This window comes from Phascolarctos cinereus, unplaced genomic scaffold, assembly GCF_003287225.1.
Source record: "Phascolarctos cinereus isolate Bilbo 61053 unplaced genomic scaffold, phaCin_HiC Scaffold_9;HRSCAF=440, whole genome shotgun sequence".
Lineage (NCBI taxonomy): Eukaryota > Metazoa > Chordata > Mammalia > Diprotodontia > Phascolarctidae > Phascolarctos > Phascolarctos cinereus.
The window spans coordinates 207001509-207020568 of NW_027556402.1; the positions used below are offsets into that span (position 1 = coordinate 207001509).

A 19060-nucleotide genomic window follows, 5' to 3' on the forward strand; every position below is an offset into this window, starting at 1 on the left:
CCCTCATTTTATAGAGGAAACTGCCCAGACAGCAGAAGAGAACATTCCTTGAATGCTTGGAACTTTGCCATATATATAGTTTTCTTCACAGATTACTTTCAGTTCCAACACCTCTCCCTCCTCTGCTTTTTTTGTATTAAAAAGGGGTGAGAGTGATGTTCATTGGGTGCAATGAGGTTGTTTGTAAATGTGTCAAGCTTAAGTATTGATCACATTTTAATATAACATTTCAGTACAAATTTTTCCAAGCTCCTGCTTTTGTTTGGTCAAAACACAACAACATGCCCATGAAACTAAGGAACTCATTATAATGGAACCCAACTTGTATTATTGTATAGGGGTCTGCAGGCCCACAAACTACCTTTATACTGATGGCAGCTGGGTGTGACAGTGGATGGTGCCTAAGACACACTTAGGAGTCAGACTGACCTGAGTTTGAATCCTGTCTTAGCTGTGTTACCCTGGGCAAATCACTTAATCTTTCTGTGTTAGTTCCTTCACCTGTAAAATGGGGATAAATAATGTCATCTACCTTATTTCCTCATATAAGGTTGTGAAGATTAAATGAGTTTAATACATAAAGCTCTTTGCAAACCTTAAAGTACCATATTAGTACTTCTATATTAGCTTTTACTCTTGTCTATTTTTAGAAAATGATACTTTTTAGAAAAATGATACTGGTTCAAAGAGTTCAGGGTAGAATTGGCCTGTAATTTCTTGCTTCTTTGTCCTGCTCCATATCAGTCCTTCAGTGTCTAGTCTGACCCCACACCTTCTCATCATAAGGACCTTGTATTCCTAGTCAGTCAAAGAGTTTCTCCGTCCTAACTTGACATATATCAGGACACACTTGAGCAACAGCAGTTGGTCTTGTGCCCCCAAAACAACTTACCAGCCCTAAGATGGATGGGTGATGCTGAAGACCAAAAGGAAATTGCTATTTCTGTGGGTGTCCTTATAATCTTGGACCCTAATGACCACATTCAGACCACAAATGGATTGTTGCCCAGTTCTGGTTACATACGTATTTTGGGCTTTCGAATCTGGTCAGTAAGATTCGGGACTAGCTTTGTGGCTACAAAATAGGTTATTCTATGGATTTTTTAAAAAGCATCCCCTTGCTAAGTAGCACCCAGCTCTGAAAAAGCAAATCATACTGCTCTGCACCTAGGCTCACGTGTTACCACTGTCTTAGGAAAACACTTCCAGCTAGCCAGCTAGCATGCTGAAAAAGTTGGTCCTGTGGGGTAGCCAGGTGGCACAGTGGATAGAGAGCTCTGGCCTTGGAGTCAGGAGGACCTGAGTTCAAATCCAGCCTCAGACACTTTATAGCTGTATGACCCTGGGCAACTCAACTCACATTGCTTCCAAAATAAAAAGATGAAAAAAGTCCACCAAAAAAAAAAAGAAAAAGTCCTGAATTCATTCCATTTTCCTTCACACTTTGATTGTGCCTCAACCTCTGCATATATTTAGGATTGCTAAACATCCCCAACCCCAGAAGAAAAAGTGTATTTGCCATGGGTTTTAAATGGCACCTCAAATACTTTCTTCTGGAAGCACATGCCACATTCATTAAAAGTCTTGGCAGAAATTACCATTGTTCAATACCTAGAGGCATTTATTTGATTAGTCTTCTAATCTTACAGGGGGGGGATGATAAGCTAGAAGAAAACCAGATCACAATTCCTGTCCCATAGCACCCTCTACCAGATGCTTCCGGGGATGAACAGAAGGTTGTGAAACCTAGAAGAACTAGCACCATTTTGTTCCCTGAGGAAAGAGCATCAGTGTAGGGACTCTGCCAGCCACCAACATCCCCCATCCACCCACACCACCACCACCACCAGTTGCGGGCTAACAGAATACCAAGTGCTCATTCGTCTTAAAAAGTTCGGTAACTTTTACATAAAATATGACAAAATCACTTGCAATTGCTTTATGTGAAACCAACAACAGGAACCGTACAGCTGGCCAGGTTTAGCTTCATAGTTGCATTGGTTCACCAGGATCTTTGCCTAGTTCCAGCTGGGTCTGGAAATAGGAAGTTGGGAGATCAGAACTGGTTTGGGGGTACTGTCTGTGTTGCAGCTGGGCTGAAGGGAAGCCTCCCCTTTAGGTTTGGTTCTCTTCAAAAGGAAAGGGCACCATGTCTATATCTCCCTTCCCCAACCCAGTGGTTCCACTCCAGCTCCAAGAAGGGAGGGACAACAAAATTCATTAGGAAAGGGTTAGAAGGCATGGGCTTTCAGGATGAGGTCAATTCCAACGAGGTTTACAAGGGAGTATAAAATTGGGGCAAATTATATTAAGGTCTTTAGCCTTATACAGAAAGGGCCTCAAGGGCACTTAGAGATACTCTCTGGTCAAGGACGGAAGTACAGTTCAGGAAGTGCGCTCCTCAATTCTGGGTCAAAGTTCACATTTGGGTCATTCTCTTAGCAAGGGATTTTCTCCTACATCATTTTAACCCATTACTTTGGGAGCCACTAATATTTCAGAATAGGGGGATGAAGCATAATGTAAAATGTGCACTTACCCCTCCTGGGGGATACTTATACCCCTTCCATATCGTTCCTGCAATAAGAACCATCCAGAAAACCACAATCATTGTGGTTTCCTTGCAGGGTAGGGGAGGTGGTGTGTGCAGTAACGATGAGTGGTTTGTGGAAGGTCAGATGTGTGATTCCCCGCGTCGCTGGAGCTGAGAAGTCCTCATCACAGAGGAAAGGGTGGGAAGCCTGGCATGGTAATTTTAATCCCTGACCGGGCAGGCCTGTGGTTTCACTTGAACTGAAGTGGTCCCTTGGGCATCACTGGGAGCATAACTGGGCCACCAATTGTGACATCTAACATGTGGCACAGAGACTGTGACTTCAGCATCCTACTCAGGAATACCAGACTAATGACAAAGGGTCAGGGCAAAAGACTGGTGTTGGGACTCAGGATGGGCTAGTTCCTGGGCAAATGACCTCTGGCTAAGTTATCCTAGCATGGCTGGAGAAGAGTTTGCTTTCCCACAGATCAGCTCCATTAAAGAAACTGCACGCATTCAGGACATAGCCAAAGTACCCCCAACCCATTCACCTGCCAACACTTTTTACCATCTGTATGAAATTAGATATCTAAGATTCTTATATGAGTGATTTAAATGGGCCAAAAACAGTCACCCTCAAAATGTCCAGTGGAAGAAACTAAGATAAATTGGAGGCCTATGAGAAGTAATTCTACCTACTTCTATGAGGCTTGGCCAAAAGGGGAATAAAAATCTGGTATTTCTGAGAATACACATTTTAAGAGTTCCAATCTCACCAGCCCAGGGTGGGAGGGCAGGGTGGAGAACTGTTCTCTAGCTGTAAAATGAGGATAAAGTGACAACTGGCCAGATGCCTGATGCCCATGGTTCATTCTCTTTCCCCCATGCAGATCTGATTTCTCAGAGGTTACTCTACCTTCCCATTACTCTGTATAATTAAAGTATAAGGGGATGAGAAGATCTTTGGGCATGGAGGTCAAAATCACCTACTGCCCTTTGAAGGATGCCATCCTGATTGAGGAGAAGAGTGAGCTATGAAATCTGGTGAATTGTTAAAACCCAGAAACCCACCACTTTATCACTGGGAACCAGCCTGGGGTAGCAGTTGTGAAAGACATCAGGGTAGGATGGGAAGAACTTTGGGCCAATGGGAAGTAGATAGGATGGGGTCTAAAGGTATAGGGAATACCTTACAGACCATGATATAACGGAAAGAGTCTCCCAGACTAGCCATCTAGAGACCTGTTTTCTAGCGCCAATTGTGCTTCACCTGCTACATAACCTTGGACAAGTCATCCACATTGGAATGTCTTTCTGCCTCAGTTTCTCCATCTCTCAAAAGAGGATATTAATACTTAGCCTCAAACAGTTTCTGTGGGGCCCACAGGCAACAAATGGATGGGATGAAAATATGTTTGGGAAATACGAAGGAGGATGACTGTGGATTCAGACTGTATCATTTAAGACTAAGGTCAGCATCTACAGGTCACTGCTTTGTCCCATGGTTTCCCCACCAAAGTGATATGTCATAATGTGTTTTTCTTTCTCTGCTTCATCAGATCAGAAAAATCACTGTACTTACTGCTTCTGGGGGATACTTATGCCATTTCCACACCATTCCTGCAATGAGAACCATCCAGAAAACCATAATCACTGTGGAATTCCTTGCCAGATAGGGGAGGTGGGATTCCCCACCAGGAAATGAGCTTCTCCAGACAATGTCTTTGTGTAGCCATATAGGGGGAAGGGAAGCATAATAGGATAAGTTGGGGGTAAGGAGAATGTGAAAGGCCTGAGTATTGACAATACTCACTTATCCTTGTCTTCATCCAAAAGCACACTTCTTAGTCGACCTTTGCGCTCACAAACAGGCTGGACAGGCTTTCTCTCTATCCATTTTAATGTTGGATGCTGGGCCAAAGGGAAACCAAGAGACAGGATCTGCTCTACCCAGAGGCAGAGGGGGCTGCCCCTTCTATGGGAAATGGTTGGGGACAGTGGGAGGGAATGGGACCGAAAGACCCTGCCTGCCCCAAACTCCTCCCTCACCAGCTCTTCATGATGGGGCTGGCCCACCCTCCTCTCTCAACACTGGGCCTAAAGTTCCCACCATTAGAGTTGCCCCAAAGGTCAAGTTTAGGAAGGTGGGGCATTCATTGACTCCTCCCTCCAAAAAAAAAAAGGTTGCCTGGGGACCAATGGTCTGCTTTGGAAGGGTAGGTGACGGTGGCAGATTCAGGCAAGGTGGATTTTGTCTCTTCACAAGGTTGGCAAGGCCCCTCCTTCTCCCTGCCCACCACCCCCAGGATCTTCAGAGGCTAGTGCAATAGCTACTTACCACTGCTTTAGGAAATGCCCCCAGGTAACATGCAAGTCCAACAAAAAATATCCAGCCAACCACAATCATGATAGAGGAGTTATTTTTTGGAGCTTCTGCACTCCAAACATGGGTGCAGACAGAGATTATTCACCAAGACCTCGTTTATGAACTGTCCTCATCAAATTCTCAGTTGTTAGAAATTTCATATGTCAGTTCCAGTCCCTTCGGGGCTCCAAAGGCCCCTCTGGCTCACACGTGCAAGGGTCAGGCCTGAGGGCATTGTGATGTCACTGGTCACATGGCCTAGGCTGCATGACCTCATCCCCACCCCCCACCCCAAGAGAAGCAGCCTAGCTGGGGATGGAGCAGCCAACCCATCCAATGCTGTTAAAGAAGGAGCTCCCCATCCCACTCCCTACTCGCTGTGGGGTGAAGGGGAGTGCTGGAGTCATGGGGTTCTCAGTTTGAATCAGCTGTGCCACTTAGCTGTGTGACCTTGCCACCTATACCCCCTCTGGGGTGAGGTGATGTAGTGAGCTTTGGAGTAATGAGTTCTAATTAGCATTGCCACTTGAACAAATCTCTGGACCTGGTTGGATTGGACTAAATAAGGGAGGGGAAAAGGGAAGAGGAAGAAGTCTTTCTAAAGCACCTAGTAAGAAACTGTCATTATAATTGGACCCTACCTTGTGAACCAGATCAATTACTATTCTCTATTTTGTGCTGCTTCTTGTAAAAACGTGCTGTCTGGTAAACTTGGGGGTGGGGCACAAACAACAGAGTTCCCTATTCCCCAAATGCGCTTATCACAAGGCTGAGACAGGGAGCTGGTGCGCAACAATACTCTGGGCAAAATGGAATGTTCCAGCCACTGAATTCTTTGTTCTATCCACACCCTCCCTGTCCCCAAACATTCCGACCTCAACATCTTTGTTTAACTTCTCTTGTCAAACCTCAATTTCCCCGTTCTGATCAATCAAAAAGAAGCTATGCTTATGTTGCCTAAGATTATGTAAACAAGCTATGTTCCTCATTAATGACTATAGAGATAGTCTGTTAGCCCTCAAGGCGTGTCCTTGACTTCTGAGGAGCCTGGGATCCCATTTGTGGGTAATTGCTAACTTTGCTAATAAATTGATCATGCTGAGAATTTTGTTGCCTCACTTTATCTTTATCTCAGATTTCTATTGTGACACTGATGTGTGCCAGGCATAGTGCTAAATTCTTTACAAATATCTGATTTGACCCTCACAACAATCCTATTAAGTGCCATTATTTGCCCCATTTTTAGTTGAGGGAACTGAGGCAAACAGAGGTTAGTTAAGTGATGTGTCCTGGATCACACAGCTACTGTCTGAGGCTGGATTTGAATTTAGGTCTTCCAGACTCCAGGCCCATCACTCTATCCACTGCACCACCTAGGTTCCTTCTAGCTCCAGAGCTATGACACTATGATCTTTAAACTAACTTCTTTGCCTATGTCCTGTTTCATTTTGGACCGGCCCCTCCCCCAACCTTCCTCTGCACTCTCTTAAAGGAATCTTCAATCTGTTTTCCACCTGGCTCTTTCCTCTCAAACACATTTAAGCCTCCCCATTTGGGGTTGGGGGGGAAGAGAGGGACAGAAAAATAGCTTTGAATTATTTTTACTTTGTCTCAGAACCTAATTATTTCCTCTTACAAACAAAATTTTCAAAGGAGTGGTCTAGGATCCCCTGACTTTATTTCCTATTCATTCACTCCTTATTCCTTTTGATTTCATTCCTACCACGAGCCTAGAAATTCTCTCTAAAGTCAACTAGGACCTCAAGGTCCAGTTCCCAGTTCTCATCTTCCTTCATTTCTATAGCATTTCTCATTTGTCAACCCCTTGGTCAAGATCCTCTGTCCCTTGACATTCCTTCATTCATTACTTCATTCAATAACATTTATTAAAAGCTTCTACATCGTGCAAGGTACAACACTAAATTCTGATAATACAAAGAAATAATTAAACAGCCTCATCCTCAAGGAATTTATATTCTACTGGCTTCTATGACACTGCATCCTCTTGTTCTTTTTAATCCCATATTCCCTTTTCTGGTTCCTTTGCTTTCTTCCTCCTGCTACCCCTCCTAATACAAGCTCCCTATCTTTGGTTTTCTCTTTTCTATCCATAATCTCACTCAGTAGGAGTTTGTCCTTAATCACCAGGCTTTAAGTCTCCTATTAAGATGACTTCCCAAATTTTATCTCCACCTTGACTTCTATTCCCATATCTCCAGTTGTCAATCTGACATTATTTCACTTATTGATGAATGAATCAATGAATTAGTGGATGAATAAAAAAAAAACCCCAAAACATTTATTAACCATATTCAATGTGCCAACCACAATGTGGATGCAGGTACAAAAGCAAACAGTTCCTACCCTCAAGTAGGGTATTGCAATTGTATTCTAATAGATAGATGTTATAGCTATCTATCTATCAATCTATCTATCTAAGAGATGGTGACCAGGAAGTGATATTTTGGTTTGGAAAATTGCTGGGATGGTGAGTTTAGCTAGAGGGGAGCAGATTGACACATCCTTTTCCTTAGAAGTGGCTATGTTGATTTTATTATGGTTCTAGTCCTGAAAGCAGTAGGGGTGTGTAGAGGGCATATGCTGCATTAAGGGAATGTGCACTGGGAAGTCAATTGAGGAAGCATGGCTGGGACCTGTCTACATGTCAAACAGATTACATCAAATGCACTGGGATGATGGTTAAATCTTCAAGCCAGGGTGTAAAAGATAAAAACATTGACTTAGCCCGGATGCTAGCTACTCTTGGGATTGAGGGACTTTCCTTCTGGGATTTCCCCTCAGGCCTTCCTTTCTAAACAAGTGATATCTATCTGGGAATTATGGTATCCTTTACGTTTTCCATTACTGTCGATGGAAAAAAAAATCATTCTCCGTATTGTCAATTAAAAAAACCCCCACAATCTATGAAGTGCCAGACAATGATGTGCAAGGTTGTACACATATTCTCCTGGACCATCATTTCTCCCGAGGACAGTTTCCAGTCTGCTATATGCTTATAGTCCCCTGTAGAGTCGAATTGTAGTTCCATTAACACTTAGGCTCCCCTAAATAGGGGATACATATGTAATTTACGTTCCATTAAGAGGTAAACTGGGCGGCTAGGTGGCTCAGTGGATACAGCACCCAGCCCTGAAATCAGGATGACTTATCTTCCTGAGTTCAAATCTGACCTCTGACATTAGCTGTATGACCCTGGGTAAGTCACTTATCTCTGATGGCCTCAGTTTCTTCATCTGTAAAATGAACTAGAGAAGGAAATGGAAAATCACCACAATATCTCTGCCAAGAAAATCCCATTTGGGGATCAGGAAGACTTGGACACAACTGAAAAAACGACTGAAAGGATATTAAAACAAACAAACTGCATCCTGCGTGGCACATTAAGCTAATGCTAAGTCAGTATGCCAAGGGGCAGGTAAATACCAAGGCTACTAGCCAGCAGATGGAACTGTTCTAAGTGCGGACCAGCCGCGCTTCGGCCGCGGCCACGTGCTCCACTAGGTGCACCAGCCGGCGCTCTACGCTTTCGTCGGGGGCGGGGCCGCGGAGCAGCGGGGTTAGACCCTCGTCGGCCGCCGTCGTAGGGCGGACCCGGAAGACACCTGGGCGTTGGAGGCATTCATTGAGGAGAAGGCAGTCTGCCTCGAGATGGAGTTCGACAGCGAGAGTCTGCGGAGGCAGCTGAGCAAGGTGCGGAGCCGAGGCGTCCCGGAGTGGGGCGCGGTGCGGAGGGCGTGCAGCGACGACGGCTGGGGCGAGGCTGGGGGCGGAGGCGGAGACCGGGGCGGGGGGCCGCCCACCCCCGTCCTTGAGTCTGCGTTCGGGGGCACGGGGCTTGGAGCCGGGGAGGCCCGTGGAAAGCCTCGGCCGAGCAGCCCGGGCCGTCCAAAAGCCAGCCTTTTAAATGTGGTCTTTTACATCGATGTCGTTTCCCACCTTTGGCCCAAGTGAGCAGAGTCAGTGACTCAACAAGCAAGTATTAAGGGCATACTACGTGTCAGCTAGTCACCAAGCGTTTAAGCACCGGCTAAGTACCACTCAGTAATCATTGAGTAAACTGACCAAGTAGCAGGATATATTAAAGGAAGGGAGGGAGGAAGTGGAGTCCTACCACAAAGAAGGCGTCCCCTCCCCCCACCCCAAGCCCCCAAGACCCGGTCCCTGCCCTCCGGGAGCTCGCTGTCTAGCGGGGCGGCAACATGCAGACCTCTGGGGGCAAACAGGATATTCTCGGCATGAACTGGAGGGAGTCCACCTCGGGAAGGCCCTGGCGTTGAGGGGATTGGGAAAGACTTCCAGCGCGAGGTGGGATTTTAGCTGAGACTCGGAGGCAGGGAGTCAGAGATGGGGAGGGAGAGAATTAAGAGGCTGTGGACAGACGTCAGGTGTAGACTGGAAGGGGCCGGGTGATGGAGGGCTTTAAAAATCAAAGACGGTTTGATATTTTATCTTGGAGTTTATTGGGGATGAGGGGTGTGACAGCTGAGTGGAAGTTAATAACCCGGAGTTGGGAAAGACTTAGGGAAGACCCCCTACCAGAAATCTGTTGCACTAGTCTGGTCCCGAGGTGATTGGAACCTGCGCCAGGGTGGTGGCAGTGTCAGAGAAGAAAAGGGAGCATATATGAAAGATGTTATGAACGTAAATTTATTTTTTAAATTAATTTATTTTTAGTTTTCAACATTCGTATGAAGGTAAATTTAATAGGAGTGGCAACAGATTGGATGTGGAGGTGATAGCAAAGAATTGAAGCGGGCACCTAGGTTTTGAGCTTGGGTGATTGAAAAGATAATGGTCTCAACTGGTAATAGGAAAATTAGGAAGAGGGAGGGAAGAAACAAGAATTTATTAAGTCCTTAGTATGTAGCAGGCACTGTGTTGAGCTCTGCAGATAAATACCAGCAATAAGAAAGCCAGCCCCTGCCCTCTAGGAGCTTACAGTCTAGTGGGGGAAAATAACACACTAAAGGGAGCTGAAAAAACTTCGGGGAGGGTGAAGATTAAGATATCTGGGGAGGGGGCACAGTTTTAAAATCCTGAGTTGGGCATCAGGCCTGACGGGGCATGAAGGTTGACTTTGAGCCCTTCAACAAAATGGAGGCCCCAGCAGGAACTTGCAGAAGGGGTTGGGCCTTCCAGAGGGATAATCTAGAAGGAATAGATGAGAGAATAAGGAAACAAGGTAGTTTCAGCAATCTAGAATGATAAAGTAAATGTTAGGGTGAAATCCTGGCCTGGTTCAAAAAAATCAACCTTATCAGTACAAAAGTGAAAATATCTCAGGGTTTTAGAGGATTACAGTATTTAGTGAGTAAACAGTGTAACCCAGAAGCCAAATAAATCAATCTTAGGCTGTATTAAGGGCTTGTGGTAAAAGATGAGGAGTTCAGTTTTAGACATGTAGAATTTAAGATGCCTATGGGATGTCCAGTTTTAGATCTCCAAAGGCAATTGGAAATGAAAGACGAATTCAGGGGAGAGGTTAGGGCTGGATCAATAGATGTGAGAATCATCTACATAGAGATGATAGGTGAATCAATGGGAGCTGATGAAATCAAGTGAAATAGTGTAGAGGACTAGTTACTATTTTATTGCAGGATAGAGCCTTGAAGGACATTCCCAATTAGCAGATGAGACTTGGATGAAGACCCAGCAAAGAAGACTAAGAAAGAGTGGTCAGACAAGTTAGGAGGTGGGAAGGAAAGAAAATAATTCTTGTTAATTGAAAAAAATTAATTTAAAAAACCTATTAGAATAGCCATTTAAAAAAAAAGATGAGCAAGTGGAGGCACTGAGTGTGGATGGCTTTTTCTCAAGGAGTTTAACTGCGAAGGGGAGGAGAAATATAAGATAGTCTGGATGATTGGATCAAGTAAGAGTTTATTAAGATGTGGAGACATGAGTATATTTTAAAAAGCAGAGAAGGAGCCAGTAGACAGATTAAAGATTAGAGAGAGTATGGATAATATCTAGGGAAGATCTCCCTAGATCTCCCATCTCAGAAGATAGGATCAAGAGTGCGCATAGAGAGGTTTACCTTGGCAGGAGAAAGGCCACCTCTTAATTTTATGCAGGGATGGTGGACAAGATGGTGGAGGTTAGATGTCTGAGTATTGTGAGAAGAGGAGGAGAGAAGGGGGAGCTCTATGGCTTTAATTTTTTTCAGTGAAGCAGAGTAAATGGAGAGGGTAGGATTAGGGGCTGCCGTGGGAGGCTTTTGAGGAGGTATGTATAAAAGAAAAGGCTTGGAACAGTTGATGATGTGAATGGGACAGTGAATCAGTTATGAAGATGTAAAAAAAACCTGATAACTTTATGGTCAAAGACAGGTGGTGCAGGTGGGGTGAAGATAGTAGCTGAGAAATTTGTGACTGGGACCTAGGTCTATTTTTTTTTTTTTGGCAAGGCAGTAGGTATAGAACACTGGGTTTGGAATCACAAAGACACATCTTCATAAGTTCAAATCCAGTATCAGTCACTTCCTAGATAAGTGACCCTGGGCAAGTCAGATGGAGGGAGTAATCCAAGGCTGGGGTTGGCAAGGCATAATTGATGATAAGATGGAGTGGCAAGGAATTTGAGTCTAAAAGATAGTGTACAGTGGAACTGGTTCACCAAGGTATCGAGATAGGGAAGGGACAGGAAAGTAGCAGATGTATAGGTGATGGCCTGGAAAAGAACTGAGGGGTAGAGGGATTTGGGAGGGAGCATCAGTATATACCTTGAAGTCCCACAGCACGAGGAGGAGTTGTGGTGGAAACTCTTAAGCCAGACACTGAATTCATTGAACAATAGAGGGGAATACCATGGGTGCAGATATATATGAACTACCAGAATCTGGATTGGGTGTTAAATTTGGATAGCATGAACCTCAAAGTAGGAGAAGTTGCTGAGTGATAGCTGTAGGAGAGTCTGGTAGTGTTGGTGGGAAACAAGAAGTATTCTGATTCTCTGACCTTGGTATGATTGAAAATGCTACTAATATTGGAAAGGGAGCTGTGTCTTAGAGAGTTCTAGAAAGTGGGAAGAGTGAGGAGAATAGTTTAAAGTGGAAGCAAGTCAGTTATGGAGCAGGCCTTCTAGAAAACAGTGGGAAACAGTGGGCAGATCTGGAATAGGACGTTGAGGGAATAGGAATTAGGAATAGGTATGGGGAGGTGGGGTGCGGAGGAAGGTTTGTACACAGCTAGGGGCTCAGAATCACTAGTATGTGAAAGATGTAAAGGGATGGGAGTATGCCAACCATTGAGGAATGAGTCCAAGCAGAGTATTGGTGGGTGGAAATAGGTTCCCTGAAAAAGGTAGCTGACTAGGTTCCTCAACTTCCTCTGGCAAGGTTCAGTTTCATAGCAGGTGGTGATACTGTATTTTAGGAGGGCTGCCTCATAGAAGGCAGCAATTTTTGGAGGTGTGGCCCAGGTGAATCCAGTCAGGAAGTAGGCCAAAGAAGGGCTGTGTGGATGGAGCTCTGGTGGAGGTTAGCTTCTGGAGAGAGGGAAAAGGCCCAGAAGCAAGGACAGAGGTGCCTGGTTTGGGGGTGGAGCAGAGCACTGGGGAAGTTTTGCCTCAAAGAGGACAATTTCCATCTGATAGTAGCTGAGAAATTTGATTGGGATCTAGGTCAATTTTTTTTTTTTGGCAAGGCAGTCAGAGTTAAGTGACTTGCCCAAGGTCACACAGCTAGTAAGTGTCAAATGTTTGAGGCCGGATTTGAACTCAGGTCCCCCTGACTCCAGGGCTGGTGCTGTATCACTGCACCACCCAACTGCCCCTGATCTAGGTCTTTTTTAAGGCATGTTCTACCTCTTTGGCCAGAACATGTCATTCCTGTATAGCCTTGGTCCAGAAGTTCAAGTCTTGTTTTTAGATACTATCTCCTTTAACCAGCTGTTCACTTCCTAAATCTGCCTTTTTTCTGTTGCACCTATTTTTGATCAGCAGCAGAGATAAAAGCACTATCCTCCTTTGGTCTTTCATTTCTTGGCCAAGACTTTATCATCTTTAGCAGTGCTCTCAGGATTGCTCTGGCAGTCTAACTTGTGTCTGTGTAGTTGTCATCTAGTTGGACAAGTTTTGGGAGATTCTTTGTCATGTCCTGAATTTGTGACTCAGGAAGACAGCATACCTCTCTATTGTTATCAGGTCAACAAATAGCTTCATTAGTACTCTTTTGCAAGGAGTCATATACCACTACTTCTTATCTCTTCTTCTGACTCATGGAATCTTCTTGTGAAGCCAAATCATCCTTCACTGGAAGATAAGCAACTGCCTTCTCCTCAGAAGGTTCAGCTCCCCTGTCTCTACTTACTGCTTTGCTCCAAGTGTTTGTTGCTGCTTCTTCCCTTCTTCCTTGTCATCACATTCTTTTACCCTCCAGCGTCCTGACTTGTCCAAGAGGCCCTATGTCTGTGTTTTCACATCTGTTGGATTCTTTATTTGCACAGTGAAGCCCTTCTATTTTTTAGGGACACTTGCCTGGATAATCTAGGCAACAGGCATTCCTAGAGCCTTTTTACCTTCTCTTCTAGAAAGGAAACCTGGTCTCTTGGATGTAGCAGAAATACAAACATTGCCTACTCTCTCTGTGCACTTGATAATGTTTTTATCTTTCCAAGGTAAACCCTAAATCCATCCCTTTAAGAACTCTTCCATAATTGGCCTAGGTATACATACCTTATGCCAGCTGATAATGTTCATCTGGCCCTTGCTTTTATAGGTTTGTGATTTCACTACTTTGGTTATTTGCTGCAGCAAATACAGTCTGTCTTATACAATTCCTGGCTGTATCCTCTCGTAAATCCTGTAGGTAGCATCCAGCATTTTAGAAACTCTCCTCTAGGTTTTTAACATTCTTTTGATACTGGTATAACACTTATTCTGTATGTCTGTTACCCTTTCCTCTTAGTACGTGACCGGCCGAACTGTTTTTGCAGTCATACCTCTCTTGCATGATATATTTTAGGCCACTTTTTATACCAAGTCATCATTGGTAATATTTTACAGCCCACTTAAAACTACCATCAGTCTCTCTCTTCTGCTTCTTTTTGTCACCCACAGTTTTGAGTTTTTGGAGATTATAGTGTTTAATGACTTGTAGCCATAACAGTATTGCCAGAAGAACATTGGTATTGGAAAAAACAGTATTTTCTGCCAGACGGTATTTGGGGATTATTAAAATTACTGCAATTTCCAGAAGCATTTTGCCCTATTCACTTCCTCCTGTTCGGATGTTGAAGTAGCTCACTAGCAGTTCTGTAGTGTCTAAAATAAATACAACATTGTGTTTTTCTCGTGCAGCTGCTTGTTAAAGCCCGGTCAATAGGCATTTTCATCCATTTTGTTTTCCTTTGTAGACTGTTAGATTAATCTGTTTTGAGTGGCCATGAATTTCATCAAGGAAGTACTATAGGATTCTGGATGAAAAAAAAAGTCTTTATACTTAGTTACATGCGTATTTCATCTAAGTTTGTGATTCTACTTACTGTTATATCGGTGTTGGTCTTTCCTACTCTGTAGTATTACTCTCTTAGACCTACATAACATTTCACAGCTTATCCTTTCATGTTTGTCATCTCATTTGAGCTTTGTGGCCACCTTACAAGGTAGGTAAGTCAGGGATATCGCCATTTTAACAGATGAGGAAAATGAAAGTGGAATAAAAGGAAAGGAGGAAGAAGATAGAATAAAAAAAGAAAATGAATATGTGATAAAGAGTGGTTACTGCCTCTAAAAATTACCTCAGAAGCTACACAGTACATAGGTATCATAAGATTCAACATCATCTAATCTGAATTCATTTTTTCCCCAACCGCAAACCCACCCCTGCTCTGTATACACCCTGTAGGCAGCTGTGGAGCCCCCAGCTAGCCAAGTATCTGGTCTCTGCATGCTTAGTAAATTTTAGTTGAGAGCAACAGTCTTGGTTATGATTTCCTTCTAATTTGGGGCTGTAATTTTTCTTTCTTTTCAGTACAAATTCAGGGATCTAACAGTGGAAGAATTAACGAAAGTAAATATGTCCTATCCAAATTTCAGATTCTCCATGGACACTTATGGTAAGAACCCCTTTTGTGTGTGTGTGTGTGCTTTTCTGAGTGTTGCTTTTAGACTTTTGAACTTAATATAATTTCTCTTTTTTTTACCATCTGATTTTCAATTTAACTATTTGTGTTCTGTGGTTTCCAAGGAACATATACTGTATGGTTTCTAAGTCAACACAGTTCATGTTATTAGTCTTGCTTGCTACTAACTTTTTAGTGAATTTGTATCACATTTTGTATCACTTAAGAGCAGGTTTGTGAATAAATGTTCTGATCCCAGTCTCCTGTCTTTCCATCTTTCTTATTGCCTAACTCTCCTAAGCCTGTTCTGTTTGCTGTCTCTCTTATCGTCTCTCCTTCCCTCCCTATTCACCTAGACTCTCACTGCCATTTTGGTTTCATTTCCTTTCTACGGTCTTGACTCTACAGTACGGCATTTCAGTAATGTACTGTGCCATTTGCTTGGAATGTATGCATTCCTGCCATCTCCTGGCCTCCAACTTTCAAGGCCCAGCTTAGATGGCACCTGTCCATGAAATCCTCTCCAGTCCCCCTGAAAGTAATTGCTCTCTTGTTACATTTCTTAGGCCACTGTGACTAGATTCCTTTGCTTTGATAAATCTTACCTTTCATCATTTATATCCTGTTCCCTTTGAAGTGTAAGCTCCTTAAGGGCAGGAATGAAGATTTTTCTTCTTGTATCCCCAGTGCTTAGCATAGTTCCTTGCACATACTAAGTATTTAATAAGTGTTTGTTGAATTGAATTATTTAAATTTACCTGAATACTTCTTTGCTTGTGGGGATACCAAAAAGATAGCTAATTCAGAGTCCTGCAGGGCGATGCTGTCAGAAATACTGCCTACTTTTCAAATGCATGTTCATTTTTCACTTGTGTTTGTAGCTTTTGTACATGTGGCACTAATTAAAGTGGGTGGAGCCCCTGGAACCAGGGTTGCTGTTTATTCCACATAAGAATTTCCTGGAATAAATCTTATTTTCAGAGTGATGGTTTATTGCTTCACTTTCATCTTAATTCATCTTCCCGCAAAGATTTTTTTTGTTCTGTTTTTTGCTTTGGATAGGCAATGGGGTTAAGTGACTTGCCCAGGGCCATGCAGCTAGTAAGTGTTATATGTCTGAGGCTGGATTTGAACTCAGGTCCTACTGAATCCAGGGCCAGTACTCTATCCACTGCACCACCTAGCTGCCCCTAACATATTCTTTTTTTTTTTCTCCTTTTTTGGTGAGGCAATTGGGGATAAGTCCCACAAAGATTTTAAAAAGATTAAGATTAACATTAGCAATCATGGTCCAGACTTTAATTTCTATTTTGATATAGCAGTAATAATGTACTGACATCTTCTCAGTCACCCTGGCTCATAATCTCTGATCCTCCACTTATTACTCTCTCTCACCTCTATATCTAATTTGTTGTTAGGTCCTATCTATTCTGCCTTCACAACGAGTCTTGAATATGCCCCTTCTCTCTTTTGACACCAACCATGCTGGTGCTGGCCTTCATCACCTTTAGCTTGTATTATTTCAGTAGTTGGCTGGTGGATCTGCCTGCCTCCAGTCTGTTCCCACTTGAGTCCATTCTCCATTCAGTTGCCAAAGTCATCTTCCAAAGGTGTAGATCTGACCATGTCAGCCACCTTCATTTTACCGCCAAGATCAAATATAAAATCCTCCATCTGATTTTTAAAGCCTTTCATAACCTGGCCCTTTTCTGGCTTTTTTAGCCTTATTCCACTTTCCTTCCCTCCTTGTATTCTATGATTCCAGTGGCATTGGCCTCCTTGTTAGTCTTTACACAAAGCACTGCATTTCCCAACTCTGGACATTTTCACTGGCTGCCCTCAGATGTTGGTTATAATCCAACCTTTTTCAAGAAGTCTTTCCTGATCCCCTTTAATGCTAATGTCTTTCTTCTGAGATTACTTCTAATTTACCTGGCATATATCTTGTATAAATATATAATTGTTTGCATGTTATCTCTATCATTAAAATATGAGCTCTTTGAAGGCAAGGGCTATTTTTGTCTTTCTTTGTATCATCAGCACTTGGTATAGTGTCAGAGCATATAACAAATGATTAATAAATGCTTCCTGACTTGGATGATAATAAATCTTAAAATTTCTTTACACTTGCAGAACATCATCCTGCTTAGTTAAAACATTTACTGCAAAATTTCCCTCTTATTATTCGCTCCTTAAAATTCTCTTTTTGTCCCTGAAATAACATTTATTGACAGCAGCATGTATTCATTCACATATTTACCTATCCATGTATTCAAGTTAAGCATTTTTATTTATGTTTATAGTGGGATTACAGTAATATGTGTCATCTAAACTTCCTCTTATTCATTCCAGGTATTTCTCTGTCATCTGATACTGATTATCAAGGCTTCCCTCTGATTAAGACCTAAGCAACCCCAACAATTTATATAGGGTTATTATTTCCTGATCAGAATCAGATTCTTTTCATTGTTTAAATCATTCACAGTGTCACCTAAGAAAATTTATAATTTTGCATATGTTTGTCTTACTGGTTTCTATAGTTTTATATATAGTTCTGTAGATTCTATACATTTCTCAGTGTCTTGTATAATATTTACAAAGTTAAACAACAGGGAAGATACTAAAATACTTTATTTACATGTAAAAAAGGAATTTATATACATATAAGAAAAGTAGGATACCTACAACAGAAGAATTCCATGAAGCATACCATCGCCTGCTTCTTAATAACTAATACAATACTGAGCTAACTGGAACCTTGCAAAAGTCTTCTTCTTTCTAGAGCAGAATTCATTGAAATGAGCCTATAACTGACCCCAGACAAATGGTTTGGTTATTAAAATAACCAAAATATTTCATTTAAGACAGTTTCATGATGACTCTGAGATAGAACTGTTATAAGAAGGCTTTAATATGTATTGGCCATAAACAAAAGACAGATATGTAAACCAGGAAGAACCAGTAGACTTAAGCTTTCCAAATAATAAACTTCAACCCTAAAAGCTCTTTGAAAAAGCAAAAAAGAAACCAGAGTTACCATGTAATAGAGGACCATTTTAAAAGACTTAATCACTGACAGGCTATGAGATTGGTTTTGAGAGTCATCAGTTTGAATAATATGTGACTGTCAAGTATTTGCCACACAATTGTGGAGTGAATTATTTCTTTATATGGTATGGGCCCTTGGAGATACCAAGGCTGAAAGTGCCGATTTTTGGCAGCAACACTAGGATGAATGCCTGTGATAATATGAACCTGTTCTAGTTCTGCCTCTATAATATGCTAGACTTTGGCTGACAGTATGAAATTCTTACACATTTGACTAATTTACCACCTGCAATTTGGACAGTTTTGGTTTAGCTGAATGATATCTACTAGTTCCCTTGTCCACATGTTTATTGACTGCTAGACCATAATCTTCAGATAATTTGTACTTCTTTTATTGTGGATTTTCTACTTTTAATTTTATGTTTTCTTTTTTTTCAGTTTTCAAAGACAATTCTCAGAAAGATCTATTGAATTTTACTGGCACTATTCCTGTGAACTGTCAAGGTAAGAGTAACAACCCCCAAAATGGGATGTTCTTTAAGTATCAAAGTATTCATATTATCATACTAACCTACATAGGTAGGCGTAGTACTTTCAGGTTTACAGAGTGCTTGCAATTCTATTTTCTAATTCAGTCATCATGGAAACTTTGTTAAGTAGTCAGAGGAAGAAATTTAGGCTCAGAGATATGCCTTGCCCAAGGTCACAGAGTTAGTATTAGTAAATCGTGGAGCATGGGCTCAAACTCAAGCCTTTTCATGGTCTGGAAAAGATACTATAAGATCTAAGTCTAAACCATTTAGTTCTCTTGCTCTGTTCTGTATAGCTTAGTAAATGAGGGTGTTCTGAAACCAACAGCCCTATCATTGCAGTCAGATCAGCTTCCTTGCCCTGGTACTAATATTAAATGACATATATTTTCTTTCTTTTTTAAAATTTATTAATTTATTTTTAGTTTTCAGTATTCACTTCCACAAGGTTTTGAGTTTTACATTTTCTCCACCTCCTCCCCCCCAAAATGGCGTGCAA

General features: G+C 42.3%; 2 protein-coding genes across 6 annotated transcripts in view; one reads left to right on the forward strand and one right to left on the reverse strand.

The window, feature by feature from the left end:
- Positions 1 to 1657: 1657 nt before the first annotated feature.
- On the reverse strand, positions 1658 to 5377 carry LOC110221066 (mitochondrial sheath formation-associated protein). 2 transcript variants are annotated; one of them, XM_078148183.1, is made up of 5 exons: positions 4875 to 5371; positions 4350 to 4447; positions 4119 to 4156; positions 2540 to 2577; positions 1658 to 2034 (listed from the first exon to the last, which is right to left on the reverse strand). In XM_078148183.1, the coding sequence occupies exons 1-3, from the start codon at positions 4941 to 4943 to the stop codon at positions 4135 to 4137; spliced, it is 189 nt and encodes a 62-aa protein (XP_078004309.1). In that variant the 5' UTR covers positions 4944 to 5371; the 3' UTR covers positions 1658 to 2034; positions 2540 to 2577; positions 4119 to 4134. The 2 variants fall into 2 exon arrangements, with proteins under 2 accessions (XP_078004309.1, XP_078004310.1); XM_078148184.1 differs by lacking the exon at positions 4119 to 4156 and having other exon boundaries at positions 4875 to 5377.
- Positions 5378 to 8486: 3109 nt separating this feature from the next.
- Positions 8487 to 19060, forward strand: part of UEVLD (UEV and lactate/malate dehyrogenase domains) — a 65039-nt gene continuing 54465 nt past the window's right edge. For 3 of the 4 annotated variants that reach the window (XM_021005443.2, XM_021005445.2, XM_078148635.1), the window contains exons 1-3: positions 8488 to 8612; positions 14893 to 14977; positions 18470 to 18535. In XM_021005443.2, the coding sequence (XP_020861102.1) occupies positions 8571 to 8612; positions 14893 to 14977; positions 18470 to 18535 (193 nt within the window). In that variant the 5' untranslated portion in view covers positions 8488 to 8570. Of the gene's footprint in view, positions 8613 to 14892; positions 14978 to 18469; positions 18536 to 19060 lie in introns of all 4 variants that reach the window. The other variant, XM_078148636.1, reaches the window with a different exon arrangement.

Excerpts from the sequence above, each read along its gene's own strand:
- LOC110221066 (XM_078148184.1), bottom strand. The coding sequence starts at position 4,943 with ATGATTGTGGTTGGCTGGATATTTTTTGTTGGACTTGCATGTTACCTG. Across the intron at positions 4,448-4,874 it reads GGGCATTTCCTAAAGCAGTG|CATCCAACATTAAAATGGAT; the intron begins GTAAGTAGCTAT and ends CCTTTGGCCCAG. Across the intron at positions 2,578-4,349 it reads TTGGATGAAGACAAGGATAA|GAACGATATGGAAGGGGTAT; the intron begins GTGAGTATTGTC and ends TTCTTATTGCAG.